The sequence below is a fragment of the Hemiscyllium ocellatum genome, chromosome X (genome assembly GCF_020745735.1).
Source record: "Hemiscyllium ocellatum isolate sHemOce1 chromosome X, sHemOce1.pat.X.cur, whole genome shotgun sequence".
Taxonomy (NCBI): Eukaryota; Metazoa; Chordata; class Chondrichthyes; order Orectolobiformes; family Hemiscylliidae; genus Hemiscyllium; species Hemiscyllium ocellatum.
Window position 1 is genome coordinate 14,797,980 of NC_083453.1, and position 27,755 is coordinate 14,825,734.

Genomic DNA, 27,755 nt, shown 5'->3' on the forward strand with positions numbered 1-27,755 from the left:
ACAATCAATTTTTCAATGTATAATTTCAGTTGCATCACACTGCAAATTTTTGCTGTAAATTCTGTGTTACGATTGAGCCCTCCACAATCACCTGATGAAGGAGCGTTGCTCCAAAAGCTAGTGTGCTTCCAATTAAACCTGTTTGACTATAACCTGGTGTTGTGATTTTTTTAACTGTGTACACCCCAGTCCAACACCGGCATCTCCAAATCTTGAAAACTACTGATAGGGTAGAATGATAATGGAGGAAGTTTTCCAAGTTTGTTTAGAAAATTAAATTGAGAAAGTGAACTTTGAACATGTTTTTTCCAACTAAAACTCATCAAATCATTAAATTCAGATTCTAGAGGACTAATATTTTTGAACTAACTATTGATGTTTATACCATTCAGCAATGTTCTTTGCTGCCATTTACAGAATTGTGTATGCAGCTTTTTATCCTGAAGTCCGTTTCTGTTTTTGTAATTGTCTACTTTCGTAACATTACTCAATTTTGTTCTAGCCTCAGTCCATCTGCTGCTGAATCCCTCATCTGAGCATATGCCTCCTCCACACTTGACCATTAGCCTCCCAAATTCCACCCTTCAAATGCTCAAGCTTATCCAAAACTCTGCTGCCTGAATCTTGTCCCACACCAAGTCTTCCTCATTTATCTTCTCAGTATGCAATAACCTAAATTGACTCCTGATCCACCAGTACCTCCTACTTAAAATTCTCTTCCTCTTCAATGCCTTGTAGCTCTGTAACCATCTCCATCTGCATATTGACTGAGAACCCTGCAATTTTCCAACTCTGGCCTCTTGTGCATCCCGTATTCCCATTCTCCCACTGTCTGGCAATTGTGCCTCCTTAGGCCTCGGCCCATGTGCTGTTATACTCTCCTAACGTTCTACCGTCCGCCTCATTCTTTTCAAGTTCTTGCAATCCCATCTCTCACTCAGTTTTGAGTCACTTGTCTTAATGTCTTTTCTTGGTTCTGCAAATCACCGTGGAATATTTTTCTACATTAATGCCAAGTTGTCTTTTTACATCACGGAATGAGGGAGGGGGCTACAAATCTATTTTTCACCTGGAATATTTTAATCACAACTGTTGTGGTTTTTAACAATTGTCAAAGCCTCAATTGCAGTCACTGTAATGGTGAAAGTGGGCTGATAATTTTGAGCTGCTATTGTAAAGTTTTTGCTTGGTACTCTGGACCACTACAAATAACAGTCACAAGACCATAAGATATATAGGAGCAGAATTAGGCTATTCAGCCCATCAAGTCTACTCCCCCATTGAATCACAGCTCATGAGCTTCTCACCCCCATTCTCCTGCCTTCTCCCCATTATCCTTGAGCTTTTTACTCATCAAGAATCTATCTATCTTGGTCTTAAAGCACTCAATGACTTGGCCTCCATTGCCCTCTGCAACAATAAGTTCCACAGATTAACCACCCTCTGGCTGAAGAAATTCCTCCTTATCTCCATGCTAAAGGGTCATCTCTTCAGTCTGAGGCTATGCCCTCCGGTTCTAGTCTCTTCTACTCGTGGAAACGTCTTCTCCATGTCCACTCCATCCAAGTGCCTCAAGTATTCTGTAACTTTCAATCAAAACTTACATGCACACCCCCAGTCCTTTTAAACTCCATTGAATACAGACCCAGAGTCCTCAACCGCTCCTCATGATAAGCCCTTCATCCCCACGATCATTCTCGTGAATGTCCTCTGGACCCCCCCAGCAATGCCAGCACATCCATCCTTCGATATGTAGCCCAAAATTTCCCTCTATATTCCAAATGCAATCTGACCAGAGCCTTATACAGCCTCAGCAGTACATCCCTACTCTAGCTTCTTGAAATAAATGCTGACATTGCATTTGCCTTCCTAATTGTCAGTTGAATTTACGTGTTAACTTTAAGAGAATCCTGAAGTAGGGCTCCCAAGTCCCTTTGTGCTTCAGATTTCCAAAGCCCTTCTCCATTTAGAAAATAATCTATGCCTCTATTCTTCCTATGTGAATAGTTGTGATTCCAGCAAGGAACCCTGTGGAACTCCACTAGTCACTGGCTACCATCCCAAAAAAGACCCCTTTATCCCTATTCTCTGCCTTCTGCCAGTCAGCCAATGCTCTATCTATGCCAGTACCTTGCCCCGAACAGCATGGCCTCTTACCTTATTTAGAGCCCTCTGTGCGGTATCTCGTCAGAGGCCTTCTGGAAATCTAGCTCTCCTTTGTCTAACCTGCTCAAAGAATTCTAACCGATTTTTCAGGCATAATCTTCCTTTGATGAAGCAGTGCTGACTCAGCCCTATATTACCATGCACTCCCATGTGCTCTGCAATCTCATCCTCAACGATGGACTCTAAAATCTTACCAATGAATTAGGTCAGGCTAACCAGCCTGTAATTCATAAAAGATCACCACCAATGCCTCTACAATCTCCTCAGCTGTCACCTTCAGAACTCGGCTGTAATCCTTCTGGTCCGTATGATTTATCTACCTTTGGACCTTCCAGCTTCCCCAGCACCTTCTCCTTAGTGATGACCGCTACATTCACCTCTGCCCCCAACTCTGTTGACAGTCTGGTATGCTGTTGGTGGGTCTTCCACTATGGAAATTGATGCAAAGTACCTATTCAGTTCCTCCGCCATTTCTTTGTTCCCTATTACTACTTCTCCAACCTCGTTTTCTCTTGGTACAATGTCTACTTTCGCCTCTCTCTTACCTTTTAGATATCTTTTAAAAACTCATGCAATCATCTTTTATATTACTGTCTAGGTAACACTCAGATATCATCTTTCCCCCCTTTCCTTTTTTTAGTTGTCCACTGCTGGTTTTTAAAGGCTTCCCAATCCTCTGGCTTCACACTAATTTTCACCGCATTGTATGCTTTTTCTTTGGCTTTTATGCTGTCCCCAATGTCCCTTGTCAGCCATGGTTGCCTCATCCTCCCCTTAATGTTTCTTCTTCCTTGGGATGAATTTCTGCTCTGCCTCCTGAATTACCCCCAGAAATTCCTGCCATTACTGTTCCATTCTCTTGACTGCTAGGCTCCCCTTCCAATCAACTCTGGCCAGTTCCTTCCTCATATCTTCGTAGTTACCTGTACTCAATTGTATCATCTGATTCCAATTTCTCCCTCTCAAACTGCAGAGTGAATTCCCATCATACTTTGGTCATGGCCTCATAGGGGTTGCTTCGCTTTATGCACCCGATCAAGTCTACCTCATTACACATCACTAAATCCAGAATTGCCTGTTCCCTAGTGGGCTCTCCCATAAGCAGATCCAAAAAAAACTATCTCGTAGTCATTCCATGAATTCCTTTCCTTGAGATCCACTATCAGCTATATTTTTCCAGTCCACCTGCATATTGAAGTCTCCCTTAATTATTGTAATAGTGCCTTTTTTACATGCCTTTCCCATCTCCTGATATAATTTCTTCCCAACATCCTGACTGCTAGGACGCCTGTATAGAACTCTAGTCAGGGTCAGTCTTTGTGATTCCTCAACTCTACCCAAACAGATTCTATGCCTTCTTATTTGATATCACTTCTGGCTGTTGATTTAATTTCATTCCTTACTAACAAGACGACCCCACCCTCTCTGCTCATCTGCACGATATGACGTGTAGCTTTGGATATTTAGTTTCCAGCCCTGATCCACTTGTAGCCATGTCTCTGTGATACCCACAGCATTGTATCTGTCTATTTCAATCAGTGCTATAAGCTCATTTACCTTGCTTCGTAGCAGCAGTATAAAAGGCAAAACATAAAACTTGCAATCATGTAATCTTGTCTTGTTCCTTGGAAACATCTGAAAGTGCTTCCCTTCTAATAAATGCCTTTAACATACAGGGCTTATATAGGCAACTGACACAGGGAATTGTGCAAAGTAAAAGCTGATGAGCTGCAATGAAACGGATGCCCAATAATCTGTTTTATGTTTTAGTGTCCACCTGAATAGCTGGAGCCAGCAGCACGTGGGGGGCTTCAGTTCAATATTTTAACCACAGGCTATTTCCTCTGACAATGCGGCATCTTCTGAGTACTGCATTGAAATGTCAGCCTAGTTCACGTGCTCAAGTTTTTCCATGGAACTAAATTCATACCCTTTGAATCAGATATAAAAGATCTTACTGATCCAAGCTGACATAAGTTAGGGATCTCAATTTTTGGGGAAAGGAATAGACCTAACAGCTTAGGAACTGCTAACATAGTGGAAGGCTTATTACTCCTTCTAACACTATTGAATTGAAGCATACTAAGCTAAAGAATCTTCCACATATTGTGACATTATACAAACCTAGCGAGTTTTGAAAACATTTGTAGCTCAGGTTGAGGTGCTGGATGTAAGTTTGCTCACTGAGCTGGAAGGTTCGTTTTCAGATGTTTTGTCACCATACTAGGTAACCTCTTCAGTGAGCCTCCAATCTTTTCAGTTGGGACAAAATATCTTCTGAATACTTCACACACACATGTTGGGATCTGTTTTCTAAGGAATGCATTCAAATCTTACCTCCTAACTTGGAAAAGTGTGATATCTGAATGTTGAGGTCAAATACATTGTTCTTTGGTCAGATTCCTCCCTGTGGATTCATCTGGGATTCAGTAATTGAATTCAGTCATAAAATTTGTAAATGTGCAATATCTATCCTAAATGAAGGGTGAAGTGTGGAAATTTTGATCACTTGAAAGATTTTATGGACAACCAAATGACATAGTTATACCTTACCATCATCAATTTTGTCTTAATGTGAAATAATGTATACCGTACAATGAGACATAAAGCTGCCACAATTTGGTGCAACTGATACAATCTGAACTGATCATGGGATTGTTCCTTTTCAAATTTACCTGAAAAGCCACTGTCACCAGTAACTTGATTTCACTGTATTTGCTGTGTGTGTGTCAAGTTTGCTTTATTTCTCACAACATTTGGTTGATTGGAAGTGCTTCCATAATTTAGCTAACTTGGGCAACTGATTTTCTTTTCATGTTAAATTTTGTTACAACAGCTTTAGTTGCTTTTACTTAATTCTAAATTTAAGTCGACAAATATGAAGTATAATTTAATACCTCTCTTGTATGCTCCTGTATTTTTTTTCTTTTTATTTCTCCTCTTTAGCCATCTTGTTTGAGGAAAAGGTGCAAGGCTGTAAAATAGTAGTGGTGTGGCTTGAGGAAAGAAATGAAAAGCTTGGGCTTTTCAGCCTTGATAAGTAATTCAGGGAAGACAGAGAGGTAACCTTTATAGATATGAGTTAATAAATAATGTGAAAATATTAAAGTGTCAACTAAGTTAAAATGACAAGGGAACACCAGTTCAAACTGTTACAGAGTGAGTTTAGGACTGAGATTAGGAAGTTCTTCATTGTGATCAATATGTAGGTGGAATCTCAGATGCAGATATGGAGAAAAAAGTCACAGAATCATTTAAGATCCAATTGGATGCTATATCAGAGACATTCAGCCGTTCTGGATAGTTGAGCTGAAAGTTGTTCTTTACCAGTAATTACCTTAAATTAGTTTTAAATTTCGAGTTTTTCAGTGCTTACCTCTGGAGCTGTGGTAGTATTTTGCTAGGTCAGAATTTTGACCATGTGTTCAGTACATCAACTTTCTGTACTAATTTATTGAATGCTGCCTTGATCTGTATGTTAAAACAGTGAAACAAATGCACTGCACTGTGTAAACTTTCCAATAAGTAGGTATTATATAAAACTAAGATAGTTCAAGAATAAGGTGTATTTTGAAGTGCTGAACTTTGATTCCGTAAGAAACACAGAAACCCAAATAGATTTTTTCATGTTGAGTTTCTGTAATATTTTCCAATCTAGCAATGTCTAACAAAAAACTCGCTCAACTTAGCGTAAATGGGCCTGTGTTTTCAGATATGGTATACAGAAGGGACAATGTTTGAAGTTCAAAAATGTATATTGTACAGTGTGTTCTGTGCTCCTCCTTCAGAACCTCCCAATAGCAAAAGGGAAATAGGAGCTGAGTTGCCGTAGGATCAACTTGGAGTACTTTCTGTCTTGAAAAACATAACTAAAGCTAACATGCCACTTAGTTGCCTTTTAGCCCTCAAAACTGTGTGCGGCCAGTGGAAAGAACGAGATTTAACATTGGCATGGTTTTGCCCAGTGACTGCAGTACTGGATCTATACACAGCTTGACGTAGCACAAAACCACACAAAACAGAAGGTTCCAGATTAGACACTCAGTCTATGCCACGTAGGTTTGCAAGCCTTTGTGCTGCTGGGCTGAGTGGGATAAAACCACCCATGACCCCTGCTCCTAGATGGTGCTTGAGCTCAGCTGTGGGATTCATTTTGTTTCATCCCCTTAATATCTTCCTTAATTGTCCCTTTGAATTTTTTTTTTGTCAAATAAAATCCAATTAACTTTGCATTTACCGTCCAAGCTCTCTCGTGAATAGCCACTTGAACAAGGCATAGCCCATGACTCTAAAACCATAACCCAGGAAATGCTGGCGCCTTCTCAAGACGAGCAAATTGAAAAGAAGCAAAAAGAGAGAAATAGATGGAGACGAGAAATATGACCTGCATTTTAAATGGCAATTTTTTTTTTGCTTGTTATCTTTGAGAGTTCCAGTTGGTTCTCAGTAGGCATTTACTGCAGTACCAGAGTGGTCTGCTACCATGGCAAATGCACACGTTGCCATGACAGTTTTTGAATTGGACATTTTAATGCGCAAAGTATAAAGTCTTTTTTCATTCAGACTGATTTTGCATTCATAGAACTGAAAGGCCAAGGATTGTGGGAATTGTACTGCAGGATTGGTTTGTTGATTTTCAGTTGGTATCCTGCTTGACTTGGACTCTGGTACAATGACAATTGCATGGCTACATTTCATCCACAATAATATAATTTTAATTTTAGAGTTGAATCTTCTGCAGTGTCATCCTTTCATTTAAACTGAATGAATATGTGAATTTAATCCCTGAATTTTAAATTGAAAAGCTTTCCTAGACAGCTGGAAAGATGTGTAAATTCTGATAGCTTGCATTTTTGTTTCTCTGTTAGAAATTTAGTATTGTCATGCATGTAATTTTATTGATGCCCTCACTGCTTGTAGTATTTGGCAGTGAACCTTCAAGTTTGAAGGGAAGATAAATTTCTCGTAGTAGGTAATATTTTAACTTGAAAACAGCTTCTATCTTGACTTTAAACCTTTTTTGTTAACCCATTGAATTTAAATTTGATAATATTTTAAATTTTTGTAGGGGATGAGAATAAGGCTATTAATTGTACTGCTTGGTTACTCTTGAGATCTTAATCTCAGGAGTTTCCGGACTGCCATCCGACTGTTCTAAAGCCTTCAACAAGTGTGTTCTATAGCAGGTAGTGGGACTGAAAAGGGAATGGCGTTTTTCTGCAAGCCCATGTTTTTCCATGACTAAGTAGGAGTGGCCATGATAGCTACTGTAGAAAAGGCAGTACTCCAAACTGGCCAGTTTCCTGGTTGAAAGATAAATGTTGATGGTAAATGGCAACTCTGGGAAACCGAGTTCTTCTCAACAATTTGACCATTAATGGTTCATTTCCAAACCTTTGGGTTATTGCTACTGGTTCCTGTCTCAAATTTCTCTTGGAGGTGAAGTGCTACTGTTCCTTCCAGGAACTGGCTTTCAGCAGAATCCAGATTGCAGGAGTGGAAGTCTCCGGTGTCCCCTTGTGCAACAGGATGTTTGAGTGGTTTTAACTATTTCTGAGGAGGGAGAAGTCCAGAGTACAAAAATATTCCAAACTTTTTTTTAAACAGCGATGATTTTGTGGATAATTCACCCTGCTGCTTATTTGGGATAGTATACAGGGAGTGTAAAGTTGCAAGTTTCTGTGCTATGAATGTCATGAGTGCTGCAGCATATTACAGGGCACCAGAAGAGGGGGGCGGGGGAGGTGGAATAAAAGGTCTAGTTTCCCAGCAGTGATGTACTTTAACCAGAACAAAAATATAAATAGTACTGCACTAAAAATGTAGAAATTAAATCAAATGCTTAGATTGCTAAAAGGTAGCACACATCTTGTGTACATTTCCTCTTCTTCCTTTTATTTACAGAGGAAAGAGTTCACTGGTAAGCTATTGGGAAGAAGATGACAGGGGAAAATAACGCACCTGTTTAAGAGGGTTTTTTTTCAAAGTGGCTTTATTTAACTGTTGTGCATGTTTTTCTGTGTATTTAGTTATCCGGAGTCTTCTCCTAATCACAGCGATTGCTCCCTTGTTTCTGTTATTGTAGCTGTGCTGCAGTTTGTCTGCTACACCAGGTCGTTGTTATCCTATAATTTACCCTTGACTGCTCTTCAAGAGCCCAATTCTGTCCATTATTCTTTGAGTCGATCTTCTGTATATTTTATTCTAATTATTGCTTCATTCCAGGGAATGGTTTTCTACAACTGGTGTTATATCAAATGCTGTTATCAAATAACTTGAATGAGCAAAATGACTTGAGTGGTGTGTGTGTGTTTTGGTGTATTTGTAATTTTATTTAGACATCTATGTACATTGTGTGCTCATAAGCTGAAGGACAACAGTGCTGTAGAATTGGATAGCTCCCCCTACCCTCCCCAAAAAAACTGTATGTAAGTGACCTCCCAAATGAGGTTTGACATGGGTCATCTAAAATATTGAGTCACCTCTTGCTTCAACCTTACGAATGTTTCGCTAAGGATGCTCCGTGAGGGTTCATAAAATTTAGTTGCTGCACACTAGTTTGCCCCCTGGCCTGTCTTGAACAACGCCCCATACCTGGTGTCTAGCCCTGTCGTCTTATGGCTCCATCTGACATTTCTGATGTTCATTTGCAGCCAACTCCATCAAGGTTGAGATGTACAGCGATCAAGAGGCAGGGAGGCTTCTGACACAGGAGGATGGCGCTAGTGATAAAGATGAAGCAGTCATTGTGGATGTGTCTTTTTCGGACCCGCTAGGATTCTTTGAGGGCACGGGGCAGGGACCTCATTCTCCTGGAGGGATTCGCCTTCCTAATGGAAAACTGAAGTGTGATCTATGCGGAATGGTCTGCATCGGACCGAATGTTCTTATGGTACATAAGAGGAGCCATACTGGTAAGTATGCTTACACAAGTAAGGCAATGGAGTGGCATGTAGTGGGGCTTAAAGTCTCTGTCTGTGGTGGTAGTTGTTGAAATTCGTTTGTGATTGATTTGCCGTGACGTTTGGCCAGTTATTTGTATTCCTTGGATCCTGTGGTTATAGGAGCAGACTAATGGAACTGTAGTGTCCACACCACTTTGAGGAATGTAGAACTCAGCTTGGATATATTTTAGGAGTCCTTCAGAAACTGTTCTTGGAGCTTATTCTGAAACTGTTCTTGGAACTTTTTGTTTGTTCTATTGCACTTCCATTTTCTTGTTTTCTCTCTCAACCTAGCATAGTAACAACATATCTGCAAAGCCAAAAATGTAACCAGTTTCAGCATATTATTATATAAAATCACACTAAGCTGGCACTGTATTCGCCAAAACCCAATGAATGTTTTGGGTGGAACATGAAAGTATTGTACTGATGTATCAGGCTGATTCTTCTTTGCGGATTTAAAAGTGCGTTAAAGCAGTGAGCTTTGTCCTTCTTCAAACCTACACTATATCAGACCGGTGTGTGCCAAGCGCACAATCCTTTTCCCAGTATTGATGTCTCTCAGCATGAGCACAACATTTACACGTAAAAGTTGCATTTGTTTGTATGTTTAAGGCTAGAATGCTGTGTTTGCAGAATGTATGTTTACTGAAATTTGATTTTGATTCGTAATTTTTGATCTGTGTTGTGGCAAGAAAGCCGAAAGGGCCTTTCACAGCTTGGTTTCCAATTTACTTTTTAGCTTCTTCTTTTGGTCTTCTCATTTGCTTATTTTTTTTTCCTCTGGTTGTATCTAACTGCAACATTAACTGTTTTTTGTAATCATATGTTTATAGATCTGAGTATCTGTTCTGATGATCAAATAGTAATTGATGCTTTTTAATCTGCCTTCTGTTGTCTTTAGTACCTTCTGTAAACTGCTTGAGCTGAGCTGTAACAGTTAACAAAGTGAGTGTTCGTCCTATAAGAAAGTGAGTCTGGGGCATTAATAAGGAGATGACTGATGAATTAAAGAGATATTTTGTATCAACCTTCAGTATAGAGGATACAAGTAATGTCCCAGACTTAGCTGTAAATTAAGACATGGGAGAGAGGAGCCTGAAAAAAATTAGAATCACCAAGGAAGTGATGCTGAGTAAATTGTTGAGGCTGTGTGCTGACAATCCCTTGAGTCCTGACAGGTTTCATCCTAAGGTCTCGAAAGAAGGGCTTAGTGACATTGTTGATGCATTGGTTTTAATTTTCCAAAAGTCCCTAGATTTGAGGAACATTCCACTAGTTGGAAAATAGTAACTGTTACTCTTTTTCTCTCTCCCTGATTTTTTTTTTGAGCACACGAACTACAGGCCAGTTAGTTTAATATCGGTCATTGGGGAAAATGTTGGAAGCTATTATTAGAGACGTTGTAGCATTTAGCAAAATTCAAGGTAATCGGGGAGAGTCAATATGGTTTTGTGAAAGGGAAATATGTTTAACCAGTTTATTGGAGTTATTGAAATAACATGCTGTGGGCAAAGGGGAAGATGTAATATCCTTGGATTTTCAGAAGGCATTTGATAAAATTCCACAACAAAGATTATTGTGGAAAATAAAAGCTCATGGTATGTGGGGAGTAACACATTAACCTGGATAGAAGATCAGCTAGCTAACTGGAAACAGAACATGTAAATGAGTTTCTTTTTATTTAACAAATGGCGTGTCACAGGGATCAGTGCTGGGGCAATCTATAGAAATGACTTGGATGAAGGGGTGAGAGGCATGGTGGTGAAATTTGCTGATGACACAATGATAGGTAGGCAGGTAAGTTGTGAAGAGGTCATGAAGTTGCAAAGGGATATAGATTTGTTGTGAGTAAGCAAAGATCTGGCAAATTAAGTGTAATGTAAAAAATGTGAAATTATTCATTTTGGCAGGAAGAATAGAAAAGCATGTCTAAATGGTGGGATTTTGCAGAGGGAATCTGGATGTTCTTGTGCATGAATATCAAAAGGTTGATATATAGGTATCGCAAGTGATTACAGAAGCTAGTCACAGCATTGTTATGGTACAGAACAAGGCCATTTGGTCCATCATGTCTGTACCATCTCTCCAAATGAGCATCATAACATTTATGCTGTTCTCTTGCCCTTTCCCAAAACCCTTGCATATTAGTTCTATTTGGACAAACCACTCATGCCATATTGAATCCTTCGATTAAACCTGTCACCATCACACTACCAGGCAGGACATGCCAGACCAGAACCACAAGCTATGTGAAAGCATTTTTGCTTACCTTGCATTTGACATCTTTACAAATCACTTTCAATCTGTTGTCCTTTCTCCAAGGAAAACAGACCCAACTTCTCCAATTTATCTAGATAACTGAGGTATCTTATTCCCGGAACCATTCTCAAATCACTTCTACCCTCTCTCCAATACATTCATGCCCTTCTTAAACTCCTGGAACTGTACGCTTTACTTGAGCTGAGGTTTAACTCATGTCTTCACAAATTCTGCATAACCCCTATGCCCTTGTACTCTGCCCCTGTTAACAATCATGGAATGTCATGGAACTGGATGCAAAAGTAGGAAGCTATGTTTTGATTCCACAGATCGTTGGTGAGACCACATCTGGAGTACTGTATACAGTATTAGTCTCCTTATTTAAGGGTAAATTTAGTTATAAATGTGTTGGAAGATTTACTGAACTAGTATCTGAAGTAGGGTTGGGGGGGGGTATAAGTTGCCTTCAGAAAGGTTGGACAGGCTAGGCTTGTATCCATTGGAAGAAAAAGTGAGGACTGCAGATGCTGGAGAGTCAGTGTTGAAACGTATGGTGCTGGAAAAGCACAGCATGTCAGGCAGTATCTGAGGAGCAGGAGAGTCGACATTTTGGCGCATAAGCCCTTCCTGATGAAGAGCTTATGCCCCGAAATGTCGACTCTCCTGCTCCTCAGACGCTAGCTGACCTGCTGTGCTTTTCCAGCACATACATTTTGACTCTTGTATCTACTGGAGTTTAGAAAACCGAGGAATGACTTTCATTCAAAGATACAAGATCCGAGGGGTCTTGGCAGGTTGCACACGAAAAGGATGTTTCCTTTTGTAGGAGAATCTAGAATTAGGGGTCATTCTTTCAAAATAAAAAGTTGCTAATTTTAGAATGATTTGAGAATTTCTTTCTCTGAGTCAGGAGTCTTTTTGGCACTGTCTTCCTCAAAAGGTAGGAACATGGAGTAAACAGATCAGCCATGATCTCACTGAATCGTGGAACAGACTTGAGGTACTGAGTAGTCTACTCTTTATCATTCATATATTTTTCCAGTTTAAGCAGGACAGTCTGATCAGTGTCATTAAACTGAATATACAGTTAATCATCTTGGTAATAGACAAGACTTATACTTTCAAAGTGATTTAAAAATGGTGATTTATATAATTGATTTTTGTTGATAAATTCGCTAAAGGTCGGCACTGGTTGTGTCTCGCACATTGTTTAGTCCAGTGTCGACCTGGCTCAGTGACTTATGCAGAATTCTTGCCTCAAAAGTTCTGGATTTAAATTCCCTCCAAGACTTAAACGTGAAATCTGGGCTCCGGCACTTGAGAAACTGGCTGCATTGTCAGAGATGCCATTTGGATGAGACTAAACCAAGACTCCATCTGCATCTTTCATTGGTGCAGGAGGATGCTGAATCTATTATTCAAAGAAAAGTAGGGAATTTACCAAGTATTCTGGCAAATTCTTGCTGTTTAACACCACTAAAACTATGAAATGGTCATTCATCTCCTCCGTTATGGCACAATGCTGTTTATCAAATGGTAATGTTCATTGTATGTGAAACACTTTGGTATGCCAAGAGAAGCATGATAAAGCATTATATGAATACCAATTATTGTTTCTGTTTACAATCGTCACTTGTTTCAAAAAGTCAGTTTCATTGCAAATGTCATGTGCATCACCTAGAATTTCAGAAATTGGAAAATCTTGTGTTTTCCAGCATACTCATCTTTGATTTTAATGAATACAAAGATGCTATGTTGAAAGGCAAATATGTTTTTTAGTTGCTTGTTTTTTTTTTCTTGCTCTTTGACCTTTCTGTATAATCTTTCCTCTTCAGGTGAACGCCCTTTTCATTGTAACCAGTGTGGCGCCTCATTCACGCAGAAAGGAAATCTCCTGCGGCACATCAAATTACACTCTGGGGAGAAGCCTTTTAAATGTCCATTCTGCAATTATGCCTGTCGAAGAAGGGATGCACTCAGCGGACATCTCCGAACGCATGCAGGTTCGTGGGTGGAATTTTGTCAAAAACATGGAGAGAAAAGTGAACTTTTGACACAAAAAATTTTAACCTTCCCTTGCACAACAGCTGTTTTAAAGATCTGGGAAGAAATTGAGTAACTAGAACATTGGAATTGGATTTAAGGGAGGAATAATGTGCGCAAAATCAGCTTTGTCTCAATTTTCATTCTGTGAGCGAAGCAAAGGTTTTGAATCAATTTAACCAGAACATGTATCCGATTTACTTAAAAATTAAAGAAATGCTGTTAATTGTAATATGCAACTTATTGTTCTCTTAAAGGTTTCATGTTCTTATTATGCTTCTGTGGATATGCTTATTGTTTCCTGCTTATCCACAGAGATGAGAAAGATAGCAAGTTTTGAGAAGATTTGTAGCTCAGGTTGAGTTTCTGGGTGTAGTTTGCTCGCTGAGCTGGGAGGTTCGTTTTCGGACGTTTCGTCACCATGCTAGGCAATATCATCAGTGAGTCTCCGCATGAAACACTTGTGGTGTGGCCTGCTTTTTATTTGTTTGTTTCGGTTTCCTTGGGTTGGTGATGTCATTTCCTGTTCTTTTTCTCAGGGGGTGGTAAATGGGATCCAAGTCAATGTGTTTGTTGATAGAATTCCAATTGAGTCCGACTTTTCAGAATGCAGCCATGCTGGCTAGCACTTCACGAGATAAAACCAGCTAGGTTACAAATGATACGTGCTTTTATTTAAAATTGTGTTGGACAAAAATGTGGTTAGCTTTAAATGTAAGAGACAAAAATAGTGCACATGCTGGAATCCAAAGTAGACAGGCAGGCGGCTGGAAGAATGCAGCTAGCCAGGCAGAATCAGAAGGTAGCGAAATCGACGTTTCAGGTGTAATCCTTTTTGAAAGAAGGGTAACACCCAAAACATTGACTTCATTACTCCTGATGCTGCCTGGCTTGCTATGTTCTTCCAACTTTATGCCTGTTAGCTTTAAATGTAAAGAATAAATTGTAGATGTGGAGAATAATAGGAAAGGCTTATTTTTAATTTGGTTAAACATGTCCATGGTGAAATAAAAGTTCTTTGATTGAAGCATTGCGTAACTTCTTCCACTTCGGAGATTGGAAAGTCCCTTTCTTAGGGCTTCCTAAAACACTTCACGATAAACAAAGTACTTGAGAGTTGAATATACAGTGCTTCTGCAGATGATGTAGAATCTTACAAGCAGTTTTTTAAATGTTACTTTGCTGTTTCACCTCAGTAAATTACTGGTCAACTGAAAAAATAATTGTGTGGTTTGGTTACTCAGCTTAGCAGCGTCTTTCTGCAACCTATCTGAGTTCGTAAAATATTGCAATTATTTTCACAGTTGTGTTACTCCTTCTGGTGCAAAATTGCTTTAAGGGAAATAATTTGTGAATATTTGGAATATATTAAGGGAAAGGAGGTTTATTCAAGAATTTAACTTGAAGCAGAAAATGCTGGGGGTGGGGGGTGTGAAAGAATCTGGTCAGGCAACATCTGTGGAAAGAGGAGAAGTGGTAATGTTTTTAATCATTGTCCCCTCTTGAGAATACTGACCTGGAACGTTAAATCTGTTTCCCTCTCCACAGATGTAAGCTGATACTTCTGAATAAAAGTGACATTTTCAGCAAAAATGCCTTGCGTTTTGCTGTTTAGAGAGAATACAAAATTGAAAAAGTCTCAGCTGTCTGCAGGTGGTTTGATACTGTAACACCTCTACACCTGTCCAGATAGTACTATTCTGCACAGCTTTCACACTGCATCGCATTGTATTTCTGAGGTTTAAAGGAGGCAACAGAACTTACATTAATTACTTGGACAAAGGGACTAAGGGTAATTTATCTAAATTTGCTAATTTTTTAAAAAGTTAAATAAGAACGTAAGCTGTGACGAGGACGTAGGCAGCAAGGAGATGTTGACAGATTAAGGAGTGCACAACAAAATGGCAGATGGAGTATATTGTGGGGAAGTGTGAAGCTGACCATTCTCTTGGTAAGAATAGAAAGCATAATCTTTTCAGGAAGACATGGTTATTCAGTTGTTCATATATGTTCTTCAAGACAGTTTGGTGTACTCTTACAAAGAACACAATTAGCATGCAGGTGCAGCAAGCAATGAGGAAGGCAAATGTCAAGTTAGCCTTCATTTCAAGAATAAGAAAACCTTCCTGTAATTGTGTAGGACTTTGGTAAAACCATGCTTATGAATATAGTGCATATCTAAAGAAGGATATATTTGCCTCAGAATAAGTTCAATAAAGGTTCTCTAGATGAGCTCTCGGGATGAGAGAGAGGGTTGTCCTGTGATGGAAGGTTGAGTAAATTGGGTCTGTATTATCTGGAGTTCAGAAGAATGAAAGGTGATCTCATTGAAATACACATTGCTGAGAGATTATTTCCCCCTGGCTGGGGAATCTAGAACATTGGTTAGGGGATGGGCACAGTCTCATGATGATAAGGGATTGATCATTTAGGACTAAGAAGAACCTTGTAGGTGCTACATCAGTGAGCCCTTTCAAGACTAATATTGACAGATTTTTGATCTTTCAGGGAATCAGGGGACATGGGAAGGATGTGGGGGAAAATAGAGTTGAGGTGGTAGATCAGCCATGATGTCATTCAATGGTGGAGGAGGCTTGAGGAGCTGATAGGTCTGTGCCTCTTACTTCTTATGTTCTCAACTACTGTTTTCAGGATAAACCAAGTGATTGCAACTGCTGGGTAAGATTGAATCAGTTGGAGTTTCTTCTCAAAAGAGGAGACTTTGTGGTGACCTAATAGATGTTCTATAATAGATGAGTTAGACAGAGTAGACATGGAGAAATGTTTTCACATGTTGGAGAATAAGTACAAGATACATTCTAACATCTTTAAGCCAAAGGTTGAATATCCAATTTATCTAACACCTTTCATGACCAAAGCTCTCTACAGCCGATTAAGTACTTTTGAAATGGAGTTAGTCATTGATGCAAAATAGGAAATGTGGCCTCCAATTTTTGCATAGCAAATTCCCACAAACAACAATATTAATGTGACTAAATAATCTGTTTTTGCAATATTAATAGAGGGATAACAATTGGTCAGGACACTGGAGATTACTCAGAAACAAAAACAAGAATTGGTGGAAAGTTGCACAAGGGTCACCTAACCCAAACCATTAACTCTGATTTCTCTCCAGCGATGCTGCCAAACCTATCCAGCAATTCCTGTTTTTTGTTTCTAATTTACAACATCCGCAGTTCTTTTGGGTTTTTATTTACTGGAGGTGGCTTCCATGATCTTCCTTGAGCTCGTGCCGTGGGACCTTTTCTGGTCCCCCTGAGAGGGGCAAATCTCGTGTCTTTGAAAGGTCTCCACTTATAAAACACCACCATGGATGGTATAGCATTCCCACAGTATGAGAGTCCACCTAGAATTTTGTGCTCAAGTTCTGAATATGGGGTGGACACACAAACCTCTGACTCAGATGTGAATGCTGACAAATGGAAATGAGAAACAACTTTGATTCAGGTGGGAACATAGGAACAGGAGTAGGCCATTCAGCCCCTCGAGCCTGTTCTGTCATTCACTGAGATCATGGCTGATCTGTGGCCTAACTCCATATACTGTACCTGCTTTTGGCCCGTAGCCCTTAATACCTTTTGCTTAACAAAAAAAATGTAACACAGATTTAAAATTAAAATTAAAATAAATCTAGCATCAACAGCCATTTCTGGAAGAGAGTTCCAAACATCTTACATGCTGTGTAAAAGTGCTTCCTAACATATCTCCTGAATGGTCTGACCCTAATGTTTAGATTTTGCCCCTGAATTTTGGAATTCCCAACCATTGGAAATAGTTTGTTTTTCAAATCTGCTTACAGGGTCCAAGTGGGGTTTAACAAGGGTTTTGTGTAACTGCAGCATAATGTCTGCACCCTAACACTCCAGTCCTTCAGAGATAAAGGCCAGCAGTCCATTAGCTTTCTTGATTATTTCCTGCACCTGTTTGTGGCATTTTAAAGATCTATGCACCTGAGCCCCACCCCCAGATTTCTTTGGACATCGAGTATATTGAACTTCATACCATCCAGAAACCATCCTGATCTATCCTTTTTGCTCCAAAAGGTATAACCTCACACTTGCTTATATTGAACTCCGTCTGCCAATTTTGCCCATTCACCACCTCTATTAATATCACTTTATAATTTTATGTCATCATCTACACTGTCTACAGTGCTGCCTCACTTTGTGTCATCAGCAAATTCGGTTATTTGACTTGTGATGCTGTTATGGAACATGCTGCCCCAGGAAATAATGAGACAAATGGTTTAAATGCTTTCAAAAGGAAACTAGGCGGTTGCATGAGACAAAAGGGAATAGAAAAATGCTGAAAGCTTCAGTTGGAATGGAAGGAAATGCATGTGAAATATAAGCACAACCAAAGACTAGTTGGCCAAATGCCTTAAGTAAAGATGGATAAATTCCCAGGACCTGACCTATAGAACTCTGTGGGAAACTAGGGAAGTGACTGCTGGGCTCCTTGCTGAGATATTTGTATCATCGATAGTCGCAGGTGAGGTGCTGGAAGACTGGTGGGTAGCTAGTCTGTTTAAGAAAGGTGCTAAGGACAAGCCAGGGAACTATAGACCAGTGAGCCTGGCATCAGTGGTGGGCAAGTTGTTGGAGGGAATCCTGAAGGACAGGATTTACATGCATTTGGAAAGGCAAGAACTGATTAGGGACAGTCAACATGGCTTTGTGCATGGGAAATCATGTCTCATGAACTTGAGGTTTTTTTTGAAGAAGTAACAAAGAGGACTGATGAGGGCAGAGCAGTGGATATGATCTATAAGGACTTCATTAAGGTGTTCGACAAGGTTCCTCATGGTAGACTGGTTTGCAAAGTGTAGATCAAACTGAATAGTTGGAGAACTAGCCAGAATTGGATCGAAGGTAGAAGACAGAATGGTGGTGGTGGAGGGTTGTTTTTCAGACTGTAGGCCTGTGACCAAGGTTGGTGCTGGGTCCACTACTTTTTATCATTTATATAAATGGTTTGGATGAAAACATAGGAGGTATGGTTAATAAGTTTGCAGATGACACCAAAATTGGTAGTGTAGTGGACAGCAAAGAAGGTTACCTCAGATTACAATGGGATCTTGATCAGATGGACCAGTGGGCTGAGGAGTAGCAGATGGTGTTTAATTTAGATAAACGTGAGGTGCTGTATTTTGGAAAGGCAAATCTTAGCAGGACTTATACACTTAATGGTAAGGTTCTGGGGAGTATTGCTGAACAAAGAGACCTTGGAGTGAGTTCACAGCTCCTTTGAAAGTGGAGTCGCAAGTAGATAGGATAGTGAAAAAGGCGTTTGGCATGCTTTCCTTTATTGGTCAGAGTATTGAGTACAGGAGTTGGGAGGTCATGTTGCAGCTGTGCAGGACTTTGTTTCGACTACTTTTGGAATTCTGTGAGCAATCCCAGTCTCCTGGCTAGAGGAAGGATGTTGTTGAACTTGAAAGGGTTCAGAAAAGATGTACAAGGATGTTGCCAGGGTTGGAGCGTTTGAACTATAAGGTGAGGCTAAATAAATTGGGGCTATTTTCACTGGAGCATCCGAGACTAAGGGGTTACCTTATAAAGGCTTATGAAATCATGAGGGGCGAGGATAAGGTATAAATAAAAGGAATTTTCCATGGGGTGGGGAAGTCCAAAACTAGGGCATAGATTTAAGCTGAAAGGGGAAAGATTTAAAAGGGACCTAAGGAGCAATCTTTTCACACAGAGTGGTGCATGTATGGAATGAGCTGCCAGAGGAAATGGTGGAGACTGGTACGTTTAAAAGGCATCTGGATGGGTATATGAATAGGAAGGGCTTAGAGGAATATGGGCTAAGTGCTAGGGAATAGGACAAGATTAATTTAGGATATCTGGTCGGCATGGACGAGTTGGACCAAAGGGTCTGTTTCTGTGCTGGACATCTCGAGTGTTGGTCTAGTCATATGCAGGTTAAGTGAAGTATCACATCTGAATTATTTTTAATCTGAGAAGGCAGAGGTTAGTGACGTTTGTAATCAAATGTAATCTTCTATTTTGACTTTCTACAATATTGTACTTAAAAGTAAACCTATTCTGTACTTTATACATTTAAGACAGAGTCTGGATAGCATATTTGTTCTTTCACTGCCCAAAGGCTACAACAGCACAAGAGCCAGTAACCATTCTGACCTAATTACAACAATAATTTCATTTCTGTTCAACCATTGGGTTATTTCATATTTTCAGCTTATTGGGTTTACAAGGTCAAGCTCCAGTTTGTTGGGATAGAGGCCTTTACTGCTAAGTCTAGGAGAAACCTAAAATCATAACTGGTTCTTATCTATTTTCTGCAACAAAAAAGCCAAATTTAATAAACAAATTGTTCTGTGCATTCAAAATTATTTATCTGTAAACCTGCAGTAATGTCACAAGTGCTCTTATTCCCTCCTGCAAATATTCTACCACACTGCTTTCAGCTGTTTGTCAACTGGAGAAATCAATGAGGCTAAACAGTGCCTCAACTACTTGAAACAAATTTCCAGCTTTAGTCCACCCACTTTTTTTAAAAAATGTATTATTTCATAGAATATGTTGCCACTGACACAGATGGTATTTATTACCCATCTCCTAATTGCCCTTGAACATGTTGGTGAGTTGCTGCCTTGAAATTACAGCCCATGTAGGTACACCTACAGTCCTGTCAGCAAGGAAGATCTGGGATTTTGACCTGGAGTGATCTAGTTCCAAGTCATCTTGGTGAGTGGCTTGGAAAGGTACTTGCAGATGGTGGTGTTTGTATGCATCTGCTGCTCTTCCGCTTCTGGTTGTAGACAGCATGGGTTTGGAAGAAGCTGTCTGGATTTACAAGAATTTACTAACTTGATAACTGGAATGTGTAGGTTGTCTTATGTGCATAAATTTGATAAACTGGAATTGGTTTCACTGAAGTTTGAAGAGTGAGGGGTGATTTGATTGAAGTGTACAAGACCCTGAATGGCTTTGTTAAATAGGCATCAAAACGATGTTTCTTCGTGTGGGTGAGTCCAGAAATAGGAGACATTGTTTTAAAATTAGGGGTCACCGTTTTAGATCAGAGATGAGGTTTTTTTTTGAGGGTTGAGGGACTTTGGAACTCTGCCTCAGAAGGTGATGGAGGTCAGGTCACTGAATATTTTAAGGCAAAAGTGGAGAGATTCCTGTTAATCAGGGGAATTGGGGCACGTGAGAATTGTAAGTCAAGATGCAAACATATCAACCTTATCTTTAATAAATAGGAGAACAGACTTGAATGGCTTACTTCTATTTCAAACGTTTTTATATTGAAGGAGCCTTGTTGTTTGGTGTAGTGCATCTTGCAGATTGTACACACTGCTGCCCCTGTGTACTGGTGGTGAAGGGAGTGAATCTTCAAGGTGGTGAATGGGGTGCCAATCAAGTAGGCTGCTTTATCTTGGATGTCAGATATGTTTTTTGTACTGATGTACTGGGCTCCCTCATCATATGACAATTGGAATTTTCACTATTGGTTTTTTTCAGTTGTTCACTACCATTCACAACTGGCAGGACTGCAGAGCTTAGATCTGATCCATAGGTTGCTGGATGGCTTGGCTCTGTCAAAAGCTACTTCACTGTTTGACATGCACGTAATTCTGTGTTGCCATTTCACCAGGCTGACACCTAACTTCTGAAAAGTGACTTTATTGGTGGTTCTTTCTTTGTTCTATATTGCAGTTACACTGAGATACTTCATCAAACCAACCTATAATATTGCTTTTCCAAGTTTGACATCTGATATGTCCCCAGTCTGCTGTTACATATGGTCTCTATATCAACCAAGACTGAACCATGAAACGCTAACCCCCTTGTTACTTCTTGCAAATCCATAAATGTATTTGTTTACGTGTCTACAAATAAATTAAAATAAAACATTTTAATATTATGAATGTTGGACCTTGAAGTAATTTAACTCTGCACTCTTGGAATAGCTGGTGCAAGTTACTTTGTGACTTTACTCTTGCACTTTTTAATATATGAACTTAATTACAAGGCTGTGTTTTAAAATCACTTTAAAGTGTGTCCATTGTTCTCATATATGTGAAACTTTCTCCATATTGGGGGAAATCTGAGGAGGGAGCTAATAAGTGAAATCCATTGCGAATTTGTTTGAATACATGGAAAATATTATTTTAAAGCATTGCACTTTGAAAAGTAGGTTTTAAATTTGTTATTACTGAGCAAGATCTGATAGACTTGACTTACGAATGTATATTTTCCACAATCGTGTTAGAATCTATACCCTTATCTGATGCTACTCGGAGTATCATGCCCACCATCAGCATGTGCTTTTAGTTTTAAACTGTTTTGAACCAATATAGCAGGCAGGTGGAATGATGTCACTGTCGATATAGACCAGACCAAACCCCCTGCAGATATATCTAGGAGATAGCCTAGACCCGTCTTATTTAGAGGCGCATGTAAGGTGTGTTCCAGGTGTAATTGGTCATGCTATCTGGCTTTAAGTAAAGCACACTTTGTTCTTATCCTCTGGTTAAAATACAAGCAAAAGAAAGAAGATTTGATTTAATTAACTCTATTGGAAAACTTAAGTGTGCCACAAGAGGGCCCTTCTGCTGTGTTTAATTGTTCAGTATTTAACTATGTGCACCTAGTATCTGTTGAGTGATTAGTTAAGACTGGATAGGGTAAGTGAGAAAAAGAACATAAATTGTAGGCAAGCACTAATAAGCATTAAAGCAGAGTCATAGAGATGTACAGCATGGCAACAGACCCTTCGGTCCAACTTGTTCATGCCAACCAGGTATCCTAAATTAATCTAGTCACATTTTCCAGCATTTGGTCCATATCCCTCTAAACCCTTACTGTTCCTCGGATGCTGCCTGAACTGCTGTGCTCTTCCAGCATCACTAATCCAAAATCTGGTTTCCAGCATCTGCAGTCATTGTTTTTACCTTACTATTGATGTGCCCATCCAGATGCCTTTTAATTACTGTAACTGTACCAGCCTCTTCCAAATTCTCTGGCAGCTCGTTCCATACACCCACTATCCACTGCACGAAAACATTGCCCCTTAGGTTTCTTTCATATCTTTACACACTCACTTTAAACCTATGCCCTCTGGTTTTGGACTCCCCTAACCTGGGAAAACCACCTTGGTCTATTCACCCTGTCCATGCCCTTAATGATTTTATAAACCACTATAAGGTCACCCCTTGGCTTCCAATGCTCCAGGGAAAATAGCCCCAGTCTATTCAGCCTACCCTGTAGCTCAAACCCTCCAACCCTAGCAACATCCTTGTAAATCTTTTCTGTACCCTTTCAAGTTTCACAATATTCTATAGCTAGGACATCAGAATTGAATACAGCATTCCAAAAGTGGCTTAGCCAATGTCTTGTACAACCATAACATAACATTCCAACTCCTATATTAAATGCACTGACCAATAAAAGCCAGAGTACCAAATGCCGCCTTCACTACCCTGTTTACTTGTGACTCCACCTTCCAGGAACTATGAAGCTGCACTCCAAGATCACTTTGTTCAGCAACACTTCCTAGGATCTGACCGTTAACTGTATAAGTCCTACCCTGATTTGCCTTACCAAAATGCAACACCTCACATTTATCTAAATTAAATATCTGTCTCTCCTCAGTCCACTGACCCAATTGATCAAGATCTTGATGAACTTCGATAACCTTCTTCACTGTCCATTACACCACCAATTTTGGTGTCATTTGCAAATTTACTAACCGTTCTATCTATATTCACATGCAAATCATTTATATAAATGACAAAAAGCAGTGGGGTCAGTATCAATCCTTGTGGCACACTGCTGGTCACAGGCCTCCAGTCCAAAAAATAACCCTTCACAACCCTCTGCCTCTTACCTTCAAGCCAATTTTGTATCCAATTGGCTAGTTCTCCCTGTACTCCATGTGATCTAAGCTTACTAACTAACCTACCGTGTGGAACCTTGTTGAACACATTGCTGAAGTCTGTTTAGACAATGCCGTCATCAATCTTCTTTGTCACTTCTTCAAACTAACTCAATCAAGTTAGTGAGGCACAATTTCCCATGCACAAAGCCATGTTAACTGTCCCTAATCAGAACTTGCTTTTCCAAATGAATTTAAATCCTGTCCCTCAGAATCCCATCCGACAACCTAACCACCACTGACATCAGGCTCACGGGGTCTATAGTTCCCTTGCTTTTTCTTACCATCTTTCTTAAATAATTGTACCACGTTAACCACCTTCCAGTCTTCTGGCACCACATCTGTGGCTATTGATGATACACATACCTCAGCAAGAGGCACAGGAATCACTTCCCTAGCTTCCCACAAAGTTCTGGGATACGTATGATCAAGTTCCGGGAAGTTTTCCAGCTTTTGTGTTTTAAGATCTCTAACACTACCACCTCTGTAATATGGACATTTTTCAAGATTTTGCTATTTATTACCCTACATTCTCTATCTTCCATATCCTTCTCCACAACAAATACTGATGTCAAATAATCATTTAGCATCTCGCCCATCTCCCACAATTCTATATATAGACGGCCTTGTTGATCTTTAAAGGGCTGCATTCTCTCCCTAGTTACTCTTTTGCCCTTAATGTTTTTAGAATCTCTTTGGATTCTCCTTAACTCTATTTGCCAAAACTATCTCCTATCCCCTTTTTGCCCTCCTGATATTCCTCTTAAGATTACTGCTATTGCCCTTGTACTCAATCCCAGCTGTCTATACCTGATACATACCTCCTTTTTCTTGACTAGAACCTCAATTTCTCTCGTCATCCAGCATTCCCTATACCTACCAGCCTTACCCTTCACACTAATAGGGGCATACTGCCTCTGGACACACTATCTCATTTTTGAAGGCCTCTTGCTTTCCAACTGTCCCTTTGTCTATGAATAGCCTCTCCCAATCAATTTTTCAAAGTTCTTGCCTGATACTGTCAAAATTGGCCTTACTCCATAACTATTTTAAAACTAATAGAATTATGATCACTGGACACAAAGTGCTGCCCCGCTGAGATGTCAGTCATTTGCCCTGCCTTATTTCCCAAGCAAAGGTCAGTAAAATAGAGTGTGTGTGTGTGTGTGACAGAGAGACAGAGACCCAAATGGAAGCAATGGTTCTGTAGAAGCCTGACTCCATCCATTTTGTGCTGCTTCTATTGTTCCTACTTTTTCATAAGAAAACCCAAGGCTTCACAAGCTGTTTATTGGCTTGGAACATACCTCTGTCTCAACCTCCCTTCATTTTAAAAAAAAATCCAGGACAAAGTACAACTCTTAAAGTCATAGTATTGTCACACCTTCCCTCCCTCTCCCTGCTCTTAAAAACAAATTAACCATCAATGTACAAACATGGCTTCATTTTTAAAACCTTTAGTCTTACACCATTAGTACACTACAATACGTATACATTACATTAACTCTAAGCATGCAAACATTGATTACGACAGTCCATTTCAATCTGTTTCATCCATCACCAAAAACCTCCATCTTCCTTCATTAAAGTCGTGACAATACTTTGGCAATTATGTTCTCTCAGCCTGCCACATATATAATTTTCAGATCAAATGGCTGTAACAATAAACTCCATCTAAACAGTCTGGTATTTTAATGTTTTTAGAAAAATTTAAAGATAAAGAAGTTATGATCAGTATATACAATTGCCTCAGTCACATTATTTCAACATTTATGTTGCCAGTAATACGATGCCAACACCAAGCTCAAGTCATCTTCACAGCTGTGGAATATTTCTGTTAATGAATATTCAACTTTCTGGAAAAACACCCAACAGGTTTTTCTATCTTGTCATCTTTTTGGAAGAGTACAGCACTGACACTGACATCACGCACATTGATAGCTACCTTGGATAGCTTTGCGTAATTAGGTGTGGCTAATGCTGGAGCAATGGTTAGCACAGCTTTCAGGCTGTCAAATGCTTTCTGACATTCCTCCATCTACTGAAATTTTCTGCACTTCCAACATGTTAGTCAGTGAAGCAACCACCTTACTAAAATTCGGTATGAATTTTCAATAAAAACCACTGAGTCCCGGAAATCGTAGTACTTCCCTCTTTGATGGTATGGCAAATTCCCTTTGTTTTCGCATCCTGTGGGGGCATCTGTCCATGTACATTGATATGGCCTCGGAACATGACATGGGCTTTTGTGAACTCTCTTGAGCGACGTTTATCACCAAGCCTGCCTTCTGAAGTCGATTGAACAGTTCCAATAGATGCTCCAAATATTCTTTCCATGTGTGACTGAAAATCACCAGATTGTCAATGCACACTACACAGTTGAGTAATCCAGAAATGACTTTTATTGGTTTGTTTTTGAAATATAGCTTGTTGCATTTTTCATACCAAATGGCATAACTTTAAATTAGTCAAGTACGTTCAGCCAAAATTCTTGGATAAAGGTACCTGCTAGTAACCTTTCAGTAAGTCCAGCTTTGAAGTAGAAGTTGCTTGTCTCAGCTTCTTAATATAGTATCCCTGCTGTGGAATAAAATTATGAATCAGATTGGGAAACTGCGTTACTGTTGTGGTAATCAACACAAATGTTGGGTACCATTTGGTTTTGGTATCATCACTGTGGGTGAGCTCCATTTGCTGCAACTCACTTTTATTATATCGCGTTTGAGCTGCATTCAGTCTGTTTTTGAACCTGTGCCAACTTTAGAGGCTTAAGTCTATAAGGATGTTGCTTAATTGGAACAGCATTTTCGATTTCTACATCATGCGTAAACATAGAGTTATAGAGCTGTACAGCACGGAAACAGTCTCTTCGGTCCAACTCGTCCATGCCGACCGGATATCCCAACCTAATCTGTCCCACTTGACATCACCCGGCCCATATCCCTCCAAACCCTTCCTATTCATGTCAGTACTTCCCAGCTTATTCCCACATATCTCTCCATGTGATTGTAATAACTCTTTCCAGTCATTTTGATTTTTCCTCTGGAAGGTAGCTCAATAATTTGTCCCAATTTTTGAGAACTTTCTAATTTTCCAATTTAATTTGAAGAAGATCAACTGTAAATTTATCTGGATTTGCTTTTTCACTCTAAGTTGTAACAAATACCACATTCTTCTTTTGCTTTCCTTCCCTGTTTAAATAACATTTGAGCATATTTGCATGACACACTGAGAATTTTCTTTCTCTCTGGTGTTCTTATCAAATAATTCACCTCACTCAATTTTCTTCTGATTTTATGAGGCCCACTAAACCTGGCTTTTAAAGTTTCACCTACCACGGCAAGTAACACGACACGTCATCTCTTTCAGTAAAATTGCGGTTTTTTGATTTTTGTCTCTGCTTCCTGTTTCATCACATGCTGTGTTTCTTTCAAATGCTGTCCAACTGACTCACTTGCTCTATTTAATCTTTCCCTAAAATTTGATAATCAAAATATGTGTCTGTGAACTCTGACTTACCAATTTCCCCTCCAATTAATTTCAGTGGTCCTCTCACCTCCTGTCTGAAAATTAATTCAAATGGACTGAATTTAGTTGATTCACTAGGCACGTCCCTAATTGCAAAAAGTGCCCATGGAATTCCTTTATCCAAATCCTCTGGATTGTCACGATTACAAGCCCTCACCATGTTCCTTAAAGTTTGATGCCACCATACTGATGTTCCTTGAGATTCTGAATCATATACAGTTGATTTAAATTGTTTTATTCTGAAGCTATCCATAACTTGAATAATTTCAATGTAAAATTTGATCGTTGTTCTGATTGTGTCCCTGTAGGTAGTTCCTATCTGATTTTAAAACAAAATTAAGTAACTCTTCTATAATCCTTTTAGCCGTGTTACTGCATAATAGAATGACCTCTGGACATCTCGTAGACCCATCTGTTATGGTCAACAGATATTGATTCTCACTTCTATTTTAGGTAGGGATCCTATGCAATCGATTAAGATTCTTGTAAAAGGCTCCTCACATGGGGCAATGGGTATTAAAGGTGCTGGTTTTATCAGTGCCTGATGTTTTCCAATTACCCGGCACATGTGACATGTCCAGCAAAATTCAACCTCATCCTTATGCAGTCCTGGCCAATAAATATATTTTTGTATTTTAGCTTGGGTTTTTCTGACTCCCAAATGACCTACTACTGGTAACACCTGCAATCCGCAACACCTTCTTTATATAATCAACCAGTCATACAACTTGATGAACTTCTGCCAATTTTTCATCTGCCTGAATATGTGATGGTATCCACTTCCTCATCAACATATCATTTTTAAGATAGTAACATTCTGGGATGCAGTTAGATTTCTCTTCTGTGTGTACTTTTAGATCCAACTTTTTTTTCTTTTTGTTG

General features: G+C 39.5%; 1 protein-coding gene across 8 annotated transcripts in view; it reads left to right on the plus strand.

Moving 5' to 3' along the window:
* Positions 1 to 27,755, plus strand: part of ikzf4 (IKAROS family zinc finger 4) — a 207,780-nt gene that overhangs the window by 151,608 nt on the left and 28,417 nt on the right. For 7 of the 8 annotated variants that reach the window (XM_060820903.1, XM_060820904.1, XM_060820907.1 and 4 more), the window contains 2 exons: positions 8,820 to 9,080; positions 13,208 to 13,375. In XM_060820903.1, the coding sequence (XP_060676886.1) occupies positions 8,820 to 9,080; positions 13,208 to 13,375 (429 nt within the window). The remainder of the gene's footprint in view (positions 1 to 8,819; positions 9,081 to 13,207; positions 13,376 to 27,755) is intronic. The other variant, XM_060820911.1, reaches the window with a different exon arrangement.